The sequence below is a fragment of the Enoplosus armatus genome, chromosome 5 (genome assembly GCF_043641665.1).
Source record: "Enoplosus armatus isolate fEnoArm2 chromosome 5, fEnoArm2.hap1, whole genome shotgun sequence".
Taxonomy (NCBI): Eukaryota; Metazoa; Chordata; class Actinopteri; order Centrarchiformes; family Enoplosidae; genus Enoplosus; species Enoplosus armatus.
In genome coordinates, this window is record NC_092184.1 from 17,825,983 (window position 1) to 17,839,544 (window position 13,562).

The 13,562-nt window shown below is 41.5% G+C and overlaps 1 protein-coding gene across 1 annotated transcript; it reads right to left on the bottom strand.

The window, feature by feature from the left end:
• Nucleotides 1-5,172: 5,172 nt before the first annotated feature.
• Nucleotides 5,173-13,200, bottom strand: rab38a (RAB38a, member RAS oncogene family). The gene is made up of 3 exons (XM_070906006.1): nt 12,999-13,200; nt 8,786-9,066; nt 5,173-5,328 (listed from the first exon to the last, which is right to left on the bottom strand). Exons 1-3 carry the CDS (start codon nt 13,198-13,200, stop codon nt 5,173-5,175), a joined length of 639 nt encoding a protein of 212 aa, XP_070762107.1.
• Between the last annotated feature and the right edge of the window lie 362 nt (nt 13,201-13,562).

A 13,562-nucleotide genomic window follows, 5' to 3' on the forward strand; every position in this document is an offset into this window, starting at 1 on the left:
GTGCGTTTTTCTTGCTGTGAGTTGACAGTGCTAATCACGGAGCCACTGTGTCACCTCATGCACAGACAGTCTGTTCAAATAGAAAGCAAAGCTCTGTCAGTCACTGATGATCTGTGTGGCAGTATGGACACGGACCAAATTTGCGACTTAGGGGACGATGCCAAGTTTTCAGACCAGGCAGTGATCCAATTGCATACTAAGCTGTCTGTGATGAGTCGGTAAAACTCGTATTTGTTGTTTGTGTACATTCCAGCATGGCTCTCTAACTGTGTGAACCTGAAAGCATGAGATTACCTGCCCTATGCTTGTATGTGTGGATCTATAGCAGCCAGTTTCTTGAAAAGTGCTGAAATGAAAATCGTGACCGTTTTTAAAGTTTGTAGATAATTAAAAGTCAAACTCTGACATGGCTTGAAAGAAAACTCTACACCAACAAATCCACTGAACTCTTCAGGGATGTTTCAGTCTTTTATTGTAGTAACGCATGACGGCATTCATCTCCTTTTCCTTTCATATAGTGCAGAACACAAGGAGGCAGCTCTTGTAGCCTTGAAATAGTATTAAGATCTGAGAGTGGTGTTTTCTCTCAAAGGTTGAAAAAAATTTGTTTATCCGGTGACTTCAAGATGTTTCTTTTGTCTGACAGTAAAGTTAATCAGGTGAAACTAAGACCGCACTGCCTGTCGTTCTTTATCAGATGTATAGTGATCTAAAGCATACAAAGTTGCAAAAGAAAAATACAAAATCAAAGCTAAATCCAGGTGTGACTACAACAAAGTCGAACTGGCTACACCTTTGTTCAGTAACATCTCAAAGAAATGGCTTCCTGTTCTTTGTTGCTTAGTACGGTTACAGTGTGGGAGCACTGTCTGGCTTCGACAGAGACATACCTGTGGCCTCTTTAGCTCTCCCAGCACAGGGTTTGGGTTTTTTTTGTAATTTAGACAAAAAGCCCCTGGTGAGAAGTTCTCTGCTGTCTGAACAACCTGTCTGCGCAGTCAGGGGCTGTTCAAGGTACATTATTGTGTTTTGTGGCCCAGCTGGCAGTACATTACATCTTTAACAGCCTTTGCTTCTGGATTTTACCAGCAGCAGCAGAGCCCATCAGAGGGCAGAAACTACACAAAATAGAAATGATGGTTACCTGAAATAACTCCAGTTGTGATTATGTGCATAGTCCTCTAACTGGCCCGTTCTTTTTACCACAGTGAGTTCAAGAGGAGCAAAGCAGCAGTCTTTCCAACATTTTATGGAACATTTGCAATCTGCAATTTGTCTCTGTGGCGTAAACCACAAAGTAAGCCTGTTACATAGCTGCAGACATAGAACTGGAATTATTAAGTAGGTAACCACTGTTTCATCCTGCTTCCACAAGCATCCTCCTCAAATGCTTGATACATTTCACAGTTTCCGTCTAATTTTAGCATTACCACTTTAGATTAATCAAATACTGGGCCTAATTGCCACACAAATTACCATTTTCCAAGGGAATATCTACTAATTTGCGTTGACATATGAATGACTTTTATGAAAAACAAACAGAACACTCTGTGTATACAACAAGCTTGTAACTGCCATCAAATCTAAACGTGCAAAAGATGGTAATGTCCTACACAACAGTGTCAAATGGCTTCTACTGCAAGTGTAAACAAATCCTCAAGTGTAATCAATAGTGCATTTGTTTGCGTGTGTGTGTGTGTGTGTGTGACCTGGGTCTTGTATTGAAGCAGATTCTCTCTCCGGCCGAGCTGGTTGCAAATGATGAGTCATCCAGGGTAGGCCTTTGATATTCCACATAGCACTCCATTTAAAACTCACTGTGCTGCTTCTAGGTCTCACATGCACACACACACGCACACACACACACAAACAGGCAAACACTCACACTTATCGATCAAAGTTGGAGGTGCAGCTGCTATTTTCATTCATCCCCTGGTCTCCCCTGGCTCCTGCTATCGATTCCATTTTACTGTGTGTTTAATTCACAGCCAGAGTACGCCTGCCACAGCCTCCACTTCCAACACCTCTCTCAATGTTTATCGACCATATAGTAGCACTACAACTGAGCTCAGCGCCACTGTGGCTGCTTTTATTGCCACGCTCATAACATTTTATTATTTATACTTGTACGTATCGCTGCTGCAAAATGAATATTTACAAAATACAAAAAGAAATTTTTTCATTTGAGAACAAGTATCTGAATTTACAGGGGATGCCTGTGCACGTTCAGGACCTCCGGTGGATTGAACAAACGTGTTTCTCCTTGCAAAGTTTGTCAGAAAGAAATCCTTGCAAACTCCAGCTGAAGGCTATTACAAACATTTAAAACAATGTACAACACACTGTAATCGTTACGGCTTTGGCAGGTAAAGCTGTGTGCGTATATATATTGGAGTGTAAATGTCCATGTGTGTGTGTGTGAGAAAGTGGGAGAGAGACTTTTAAGTCATCCTGATATCACGTGCAGCTTATTTCCTCCTTATCCTGTATGACTGAGAAGTCTTGTGATTACAGTCCCTTGTTATGGTTCCTCTCTCTCTCTCTCTCTCTCTCTCTCCTTTTTTTCTTCTTTCCCTGTTACATGGGAAAGGAAACGAGGAGAACTACAAGGACAAGGCCTGTAAGCAAAGAGAAACGAAACTATCACTCTCTCGGCAGCTTGTTGCCTTAGAGACTGGCAGAGAGTGAGAGATAAATCTGTGAAATCTTCTGATCATCTGTGTGTGTTTCAGTGTGTTTCAGTGTGTGTGTGTGTGTGTGTGTGTGTGTGAGGAGGGTGCCTGTGTGGGTGTACGGAGAAAGGGGGTCGGCTTCTGACTCACAGCAGAGGAAGATTCCCACATAACTGTGCATAACCTCTCTGCCTGCTCCCTCTGCCCCCTGTTTTCTCTCACAAATTGTTACATCAATGCTGAAAATCAGATCCAATTATTACAAATTAGAGAGTGACACCGGCTTTCTCCGGCGCGTGCCCTCACCTCTTATCGCCAATATCCGACTCTGCTGAACAATAGATTGCGTGTTTGTCTCTCTCGGATGAAAAGAAACCACAGTGTTAAACGTGGCACAAAATGTTATCTTTAGAGGGCGATAATTGAGTGTACAGACTGAGTGTCTGTATGAGACAGAAGAAAGGAGACAACCAGTGGAGGCAAAAGACTGAAAAAGGTTGAGGAGCAGCATAATAATGTTTTGGCACAACATACGTACAAACATTTTCTTATTGAGCAACACCTTACTTAAATCTGTGACTGGATTTAAAAAGCATGTACAGGTAAAAATGTGGCCCAAATCTTGGGTTTTCTTTGCATGATTGCTTTTATTTTGTTGTAGAAAATTGGAGTTGGTCACTGAAACTAGGTTTATGTTGACTATATATTCACAAATGTAACCATAGCAAATAGTGAGGCAGTGTAGTCAAAGCCGCCAAAAGTCAAAAATCCTGACTGGAGGCAACTTTTGGTTTCAAATAAAATCAAATGTCAAACGACGTCCTACAGTAGTTTGAAGATAAAGACAGTGTAGTGCTGGCTGGCTGCAGTCACATGACAGGTCAGAGGCGGGTCACAAACAAGAACTATTATACAGGAATCTGAACTTCTTCTCTGTGAAATTGGATTTTCAGCATATTAGCAGGAGTGAGCAGCAACACACTGAAATAAATAATGCTCTTGAATGAGAATGAGTGTTTGCCCACAAGCCTGAAATGTTTTAAAAAGGGAGAAATAAATTCTGTGGTTTGGTGCCAGAAGATGTCTGAATTGCACCAATTTGGATTTGCTTTGACTAAATCTGTGAATGATGCTGTCTGATTTTAGCAGCCACCTTCTAAAAAGAATCCAGTATTTATTTATGTGTGTAGATCCAGCAATGGTGGTATAGCTTTGGGCACAAATCAGAAAGAGAAACTTTGGTTCATAACCAGGCTGAAAAAAAAAATCACATTCTGCCTGTTTGTGGCATCTTTCTTCTTTGTAACAGCTACAAGCTTGTTAGTGGTTTAGTCAGGGAAATAACAGGGAGGTGTCAGTCAAACATGATCTGGTCACAACCCAAAAACACACCAACTGGCCAGAGATATTAAAAACCCTGACACTGATTCTCAGAGCACCAAGGACCTCTTTAAAAGAGATTTAAGATTGTCTCCTCTGGAGGCCCATCTTAATTTCTGTTGTTCAACTGGTAACAACACATCTTGATATACTGTATATCTAAGGGGCTACAGACATGGTGGGGAGTGAAGCCTGCTTTCTTAGAACAAGTGAATATAATATATAAAATAACAGTGACCCAACACTTTATAAAATCATATCCAGGCATAGGTCGGTAAAGCAGTGGTTTATTCATATGAACATACAACACAACAGTTGAAAACTGGATTCATCTTTGGTTCTATAATCTGTCTCATTATACTGTATATAGTATGTACATATTGTATATATATTTATATGCATTTATTCCATAATTACAAATATTACAAAATATTGAACAGTGGAATATAAATTTAATATAAAACCATTGAATTACGAGATATGAATGTGCTTTTTTTTCTCCTGCTTATCAGCCCATAATGACACATGAAAAACTAAAGATGGTGTCACGGAGGGGTGAAAGAAACAGGCAGAGACAAACTCAAGACACGGGGGGTGGGGGGGTGAATAGGGCAAGAGCCTGAAAGACTGAAAGAAGAGACCAGGAGAGGAGGAGAAGGAGAAGGAGAAGGAGGAGGGAGAAAGAGAGACGACTATCATGGGTTGTAAATAGAGATTACCTCCATGGACCTTTAGTACAGATACACTGTGATTTGCTGCAATTTTCTGTGCATGGGTTCATTAACTGTGTCTCCATGGTAACCGGAGTGGCAGTGTCAAGGCTTGAAGCTGCCCAGAGGGTGACCTTGCCTTTGACAAGCGCACCCAGCTGCATCCATCTCTCTTTCTGTCTCTGTTTCAATCCATCCATGTCTTGAGCCAGATGCCTCTCTGTCACCCCCCCCCCCCCCCCCCTCCCCCCCACCAACCTCTGCCCGAGTTACCAGACAGGAAAAGAGTTGGCACCATACATGCTTCTTAAAAAAACAGCCAAAGTAGTTCTCCCTCTGTCTCCTGCTCACAGACAAACTGGACTTTGTGTGTAACGAGGTACAAAAGGACGTCCAACTGTCAGGAGCTGTTACTGGGCTCTGAAGCAGGAGGAGCATGTCCCGCCTTTGTCTTTCTCTAACTGGGGGGTGATGGTATCGGGGACTTCTGATTGGAGCATGTCGTTCTCGCTGGAGATGATGTGTTTCACCAAGCAGTTAGCTGCTTCATCAATGTTGATGTTTTCCTGAAAAAGAGACGAAAAAAGTGAAGGGACAAAAAGGAAGAGAGATGGGAAAGAGGGCTGAATCGATCAACGATTCAAACAAAGGAATAAAACAAGTGCAGCAAGAAAAACCTGTGAGAGCGGGTGAGTGAGCCAAATGGACCATTACAAAACTGAGTAGATGGATGACACACCAGCAAGTAGCCATGATGTGAACACAAACTGAAAAGGGAGTTTTACACAACACAACTTCATCCCTCCTTTACACACAAACAAACGATACTGGGGGGAAAAAAACATAATGCGATGAGTGATCAAACAGGTATAATAAAATGTGTGAAATGAAGTGATAATACTTCGATGTTTCTTAAGTATGTCTACATGCACAATACAGACAAAGCCTTACAGGCTTTTGCAGACAATATAAGGAATGTCTCCTCATTTTGGACAAGTTGATTACACTCCCACAGTGGCAAAAAGGCTATAGTCAAATAAAAATACTAATATGTTCAATCCATGCAGACACTCACATACAACAGAGACAAACCCAAATTCAATTGAATGATTCATCTCTCAAAAATCATCAAAAATAATTCCTTAGGAGCTGAATAATAGGAGAGAGAGTGTTTTCTGTGAGCTTTGATTTGATGTTAACAGAAGAGAATGAAAGCAGTAACAACAAATTGTAGTTAATGTGATGTTTTAAATAAAAAGTACAGACAACAGATTTATTTCTGTCTAAGTAAGACAGAAATAAATGCCTGACGTGCTGCTCATTCTCTTCCGTTCTCTTCACATTGTAAATTTGAATCAGATACAACTAACAACAACTTCACAAAGTAGTTTTTCACCACTGCACATAATTTTTCTGTGTTTGTTATTTTTTATGTCATCAAAAGGTTATTTTTGGGGAATCGTGCCTTAATTGGATACAGACAGGAAGCAGAGAGCAGAGGAGGGGATGGCATGCAACAAAGGTCTGGAACCAGCTACGATCATAATGGTATGTGTCTCACACACAACTTGGCCACCAGGATGCTCATGACCAACATTATAGAGCTAAGAGATAACCCCGGAAAAAAATTATTTGCAAACCTATTCTACCCTTCAAAAGAGATTAGACAGCACCAAGAGATTAGACAGCACCCATACAACGGATTTTGAGCGATTTGGACCAGAGCTGAAAGCTGAGTAAACTAGAGAAATGGTGTTAAAGTGAGACTCACATGAGGAAAGGACCAGCAGCCAGTATTGATGAGAGACACACACATGCACACACTTTCTTACTATGTGATGCAGTAGCAGTAGAAACATTGAATATTCATTAGACCAGAACAGTGTGCTGCTCAGGAGGAGGTGATGTGGTGCCGTCTGCAGCGCCCTGAACTTCACACACACACACACACACACACACACACACACACACAAACCCCTCTATGTGCCATGTCGTGATCTATCATACTTACTGTTGGATGCAGAAACAAACAATTCTTCCAAGTCAAAATAAAACACAACAAACAAAACACCTTCTCTACACTTCAACTTCACGTCTTTGCATGCAGAGCGAGTCCCATGTTGTTTAAGATGAAGGTTTCAAATAATTCTTCTGGCAGGTTATTTGGCAGTGGGCTCATAGTGTGTCACAGACTGTAGACACTCATTCAGCTCAAAAGGAAAAAGTATACCTTCTTGTATAAATGACACTGCTATTTATATTTCCAGTTACAAATGCAATGACTCTCGCTGCAACATGGCTGCACACTTGCTGCTGAGAAACCTTTTGGCAGGTTTTCACCAAGAGCTGTATGGGTTTCAGGAGTGGCTGGTGCTACTACTTTCACATACCAGCTCCCACTGTGTGACCATCTACCATTTTTCTGTCACATGACCGGTTGTGTTGCTTTTGAGCAAAGCCTCTCAATTCCTTTACTGGTTTACTGCCTTGATTTCAACAGCTTAAATCCTCGGTTTATCTTCGCCGCCTTTGTTGTTCTTTCATTGCAGCAGTTATTGTTGGTCAACACTATTTCCAGCGACTTCCATCGCCTGTTTGTTGGTCTGTTTCTTTGTTTGTTATCTAGAAGGATATCTCAAAAACTGTTCGATACATTTCAACGACGTTTGGTGCAAAGTTAGGCTACGAGCTAAGGAACAAGTCACTCGTTTTCGGTGTAAATCTAGGACATCTTTAAAGGACTTTTTACTTATTTGAATGAATAAACCTTGCACATGTAACAACACGAATGGCTCTCTCTGAGTACTTTGTATTTTTATATACAGCACTGTAATTGAGAGTGTTTCAATTTTGCTCAAGTTTGATTGCAATCTGTATTTGTACTGTATGGATGCCTTAAGGATGTGTGTGTGTGTGTGTGTGTGTGTGTGTTAGTCTATTTTCTTCCCTTACCATCCAGCTGTGAGATTCCTGCTCCACATTAGCAGCTATATTTGGGGCATGTGCTGGTGTCTCAGTGTGTTAGTGTGTAGGTGGGTGAATCCTCGGCTCATCTCACAGAAATTAGAAATCCCTCGCCGCATTCTTTCATTCAAAAGGTTTTATGAAGTTTCAAATTTGTGATATTTTGTCTGTGTTTATCTGTGCACTTTGTGTCTGAAATAATTTAGGCCATTCTAGATCAAACATACATTTTAGATCAAAATATGAATTTGTATTGGTCCAATTGTATCTGTATCTGCATCACATACCAACTGAGTCCACTCATGTAATCATGGAAGTGCTAGTATTTTTTTCACCTTTGGATAACCCCAGCCTAGCCTAAGCTAACTGTCTCCTGGCTCCAGCTCCATATTTAACAAACTGCCATGAAAGTGGTGTCAATCTTCTCATCTAACAAAGAAAGCAAATGCTCAGACCACATGTCGGAGGTGTTCTGGGCCGCATATGGCCACATTCTTTTAGCAGTGTGTACGCAAATGCGTTCTGGGTCACATTAAAGGACCGCCTACCCAACTGACGTCCTCTGCGTAAGTGGAAGTACATACTCATATATTACGAGAGCATTGAACATCTTGGGATATTTGATTAGCCTGGAACACACCAAGGAAGAGACGCAGCCTGTATTGTTCCCTCAAAATCCCTGGACATCCTGTCTGGATGATAGAGCACCTGATGCAAGTGCAGTTGACCTGAAATAACATTGTAGGAATGTCTTGCTGCAAAAAAAGCAGCAGAGCTCATTGATTCTTTATTCATATGCAAATACTGAGTAGACTGAGAGTCTGTCAAACTCAGCACTTTTAACAGACTTCCTCTGTGGTTACATCTCCACAGGGTGATCAGGGGCTGGGTCTGATACAGTCGAGTTGGTAGGGAGTCAGCTGCTTCTCAAGGATATTTGAACAGGAAGGACACACCCTTAAACATCAGAGCTCCTGTTGAAGGCTACTCTTTGTATTCACAGCAACATCCTGCTAGCTATGTCACTGCTTTGTATGTATGTGTGTGTGTGTTTCTCACCTTCGCAGACGTCTCGAACCATCCTGCAAAGCCGTTCTCCTGGCAGAACTGCTCCATCTTTATTCCGTTATTGGTCAGTACGTCCCGACCCTGGTCACATTTATTAGCCAATAGCACAGTGGCTACATTTTTCCCATTGGCAAGTGTCAGTTTGGAATCCAAGTCCTCCTTCCATTTGGTGACGGCCTCAAAGGAGGCGGGCCTTGTGACGTCAAACACAATGAAGGCGCCCATGGCCTCGCGGTAGTACACACGGGTCATGTTGCCAAACCTCTCCTGACCTAGAAAAAACACACAGACAAGGACAGAGATATACACACGCAAAGAAAATGATTATCATTTGGTATCAGTGTACGAACTTTTACTGAAGCATGTAGAGAAATTCATCTTTCCATTTTGTACCCCTTCACAGGGAGATCAGCTGCATGCTGGCACAGAGAAAGTTACAAGTGATGTCACTTCAGCAGCAAACAGACACAGAGGCTTGAAAACGAGTCATCCGATTTACTCATTTTATCACACTCCTGTCTCATGTGTGGTACCACGCAAACATTCCCGACATACCTATTCACCCACTCTCAAATACACACACACACACAATTACATGCATGTTTTTACTGTTAAAAGAGCTGCAGAATATAGATAAGATGTAGAAATGGATAGAGGCAGGATGGGAGGAGGACAGAGGTGTCTTTGGTGTGTGTGTGTGTGTGCGCCTGCCTGTGAACTTGCCTGTAAAAATTCCTGAGGGTAAAATTAATTCGATAAGCTCTGTTGGAATGTTTTATCCACACTGATTTTCCCATCCGTAACTTCTGCGAGAGCACCATCAGTGCCAGCCTCACAATCAGCTTGTGGGCAAGACATTTTCACATTGTGGACTAACCCGACACCTACACTGGTCCTTCCAAACGCAGTTTGCATCGCGGTGAAGAGGAGAGGAGCTAATATCAATTTATATGCAACTGTGTTGAGGCCGCTGCTGCTCTCCTGCACAGGTGGAGCAGAGCACAGGGTCAGCAGCAGAACAGCTGCGAGGACGTGTGTCTTGTTCAAGGGCATACAGTATCACATATTTAGAAGTATTACAGTATAGTATTACCACATACCAAGTGAAAAACAATGACATTATAGAGGATGTTTAAAACACGTCTAAATAGGTTTCAAAACTTAAGTTTAATTATAGTTAAAGTTCAGAAAAAAGACTAAAAGAGACTTATTAAATCGTAAAAAACGTTGTTACTCTGCTTCAGCAGGATTGGGTGGGTGTAGATTGATTTTGTTGACAGTGGTCTGGCTATATAAGCAAACAACCCCATAAATGTGATCACATTTTGATTCAAACGCTGTTCCTCTTCCTGATTGGGGTCTTTCCAAACTCAAACTGGTAAAAAGAGCACAGACAGAAACAGAACTACAGAAATCCCTCATGTAAAATAATGGCAGAAAAGTGTGTCAATGTGGGACGGCAGTGCTCATAGTAAGAAGCTGATTGAGAAAGAAGGTATTCAGGGCCTTTAAGGTTTCCTAATGTTAGGTGGCTGCATTAATAGGGATGAAATGTGACAATAATTCAGTGGAGATGAAGTAGAGCACAAACATCTGGACTTCTTTTCTCTCAAACTTGGTCTGCAGCCACAGACTTCCACAGCTCAACATGTAAGTATAAATATATGTGATTTCAAATGGCTGAACGGTATATAAAACCAGCCTCTCTCACATCCTCATGCTATGTGCCTCTGTAACTAGCCCTGTCACCCTGTCGGCCTAGGCTGAAGAAAAATGGCAGCCAAAAATAGCACGGTTGAAGTTATTGTTTGTCTTGGGAAATGCACAGAAACAGCAAGTGATTTATTGCGTGTGTGTCATGAGAAAACTCCAGCCCCATCATCAAATCCCCCAAACAAACCCGCAGCAGTGCTGGGTAAAGTAAGATGCAAAAAAACAAAAAGATATTTATTTGGATGTGACTTATAAGTGCCAGATGCAAACATAATTATTTTAAAAAGGGCATTTAATCTACGTATTTGCTGTTTACTTGACATCATCTTCAAGTGTCCTTTCAATGATCCAAACTAAATGGAGAAACCATATGATCTTTAACTATGCCGAACTATGATTAACAATTTAGGCTTTCCTACCTTAAGGCTTCCATAACTTAAGGCCGAGTGCTGGGAGCACATACAGTACAGACCTACATCAGTGTTCTCTGAGGGAGACACTCATCCATAGTTCACAATAAAAGCTTTCTGTATACAAGAGCTTGGGCCTCAAATCTCCCTCACATGAGTTTGAGACACATGACTGCTTGCGCTTACTGGAGAGGGCGCACAGGAGGGGAGAGAGCAGCAGGTCAGAGGATTCTTCTAAACCTCAGCCGACACTCATGTGAGATGAGACTGCTGTAGCCTTTAGGTTTGTTATCTTACCCAACAGCATCCCACTCAAAAGCCTTCATTATTTCTGATTTCTGTGCTCGCCAGAGGCAACCAGAGCATTAAAAACTGAGAAAAGATATTAAAATGTCTGAATCTCATCGAACGGACTGTTCCACTCTACAGATCTGAGTGAGTGAGTCATGTCTGAACCCCTATAAATGCATACAACATGCAAATAGTACAAAATACAAAGAAAATAAATAACAAAGAATACAGAGTATCATACAGGCGAGGAATGCCACACAGAGAAGAGGTGAGTGGCCACTAGAGTGATATTGAATAAATGTATGAATGAATTAATGTGTGATTGTATTACTTAGTGGTTTAGGTGATAACGCATCCTGTGACATGTCTCAAGACTAGTTTTAAAGCTTTACAGTAGGTATTGGTGATGATGAGGTGATGGAAGCTTTAAAAGAAGACACAAGCTCTGCTAGCTGCAAATCTTGAAGAAAAATGATCAAATCATGACAACGATATAATAAACATTAATGAATTTTGTGATACGCTGAAATTTAGGGCTCAACCATCCAGCTGATATAGCGGTTCACAACCAGCTCCACTGTTGCCATGGTTCCTTTCTGTTATGTCATGTGGCGTCGTGATGCTCTTTCGTAAAGTCACGTGAAACTCGGGACGAAAAATAAAGGCTTATTTTATGTCTAAATGGGGACAAAAAATCATAAAGACAACGTAGATGCCATCACTATGCTGCTAACATTTTGTTCATGACAGGTGAAACGTCACAAGAGTGGGTTTGATTTAATATCAACAAATATATAATTACTATACATATAATAATATTCACGACCCAAACCTTTCCCTGTGGATTTGTGTGTGTGTGTGTGTGTGTGTGTGTGTGTGTGTGTGTGTGTGTTCCTTGTGAACAAAGAGAAACGTGTAATTGTAGAAATGTGCTGCCAATTGATTTAAAGTGGGCGATGCCAACAGGTCTGCTGGTACACATGAGGAACATTAACACTGGATAACTCCCTCTCTCTCTCTCTCTACAAAAATGGTTAAATAACAACTGTGACGAAACGGTCTCATGCTCATTCTCTGTCTTTTTATAACTAACCTCAAACTATCCGTATATCTAAACTACGTCAAAAGTCAATGATACAAATGTCTCATTCACTCTGACTTGCTGCCTTTCCAGAAGGAAAAAGTCTACAGTTTCTTTTTGAGCAGCCGACCTCTGATGAAAATTTCATTTATTAATTGGAAAGCTTTGCCTCTAACCTTACATGGCATGCATTAAGGATGGGGAAAATGTATTTTTGTAATAGCCATCACACTGTGTGATTATGAAGCAGATTCATTCAATCATGTGATGCATGAAAATGAAAAAGACATAATTACAAACATAATTCCCTCCAGGACTACAGATTGCCACAAACATTAATGGATTTTCATTGTAGCCTTGAGCTAACTTTACTTAAAATTACATTTTCAATAGACTAAGTTCATTTATTTAATTGTTTCCCGAAAGTATTTTCCATTTTTAGCTTCATCTTTAAAAAATTAACTTTTTTAGATGAACTTTTTTTTACCAATAAACTAATATCCATGTACTTTGGATCAGTGTGTCCTATCACATGGGCTACTTCTTTAAAAATCCTGACAATATACTTATTATTTTAAACATACTAAATCGGCTGCTGTGTCTCACTTGGGTCAAAGGAAAGTCAGTCAAGTAAGTTTTCAAGCCTTCCATAGTGCCCCGTGTTTGTTTGCCGCTTTTCCAAGTGAGCCGTGCGTAAAAAGGACTGTACCTGCGATGTCCCACAGCTGCAGGCGCACCGTCTCCTGGTCCCAGTTGAGGACTTTGAGCGCGAAGTCCACCCCGATGGTGGCCCGGTAGTTGGGGCTGAAGTTGTGGTGGACATACCGCTTGATGATGCTGGTCTTGCCGACCCCGAGGTCCCCTATCACAAGGATCTTATAGAGGTGCTCCTTTTGGTGGTTGTTCTGCATGGCGACCGAGGAGGGCGAGAGCTGAGCATGAATCCACCGTAACGGAGAGGACCTGGGGGATGAAAGGGTTGAGGAGCACAGGACAGCGCGGAGGGAACTGAAGAGAGCTGGGACTGAGAGGTGGGGAGGTAACGTACGCCCTCACGCCCTGACCCGCAGAGGGAAGTGGAGCAGAGACGTCTGGACCTTGTGACTCGCGCAGGGGAGCTGCCTGGGAGTGCCGGGGTTTAGGATTATTTAAAACCTCCAAGCCGGAGAGGATAAACACTTTTTGGATATTAAGTAAACCAACAATGGTGGTAGAAATATTGAGATTATTTACTCAAGTAAAAGTAGCAAAAATACCCCATCACAAGTAAATG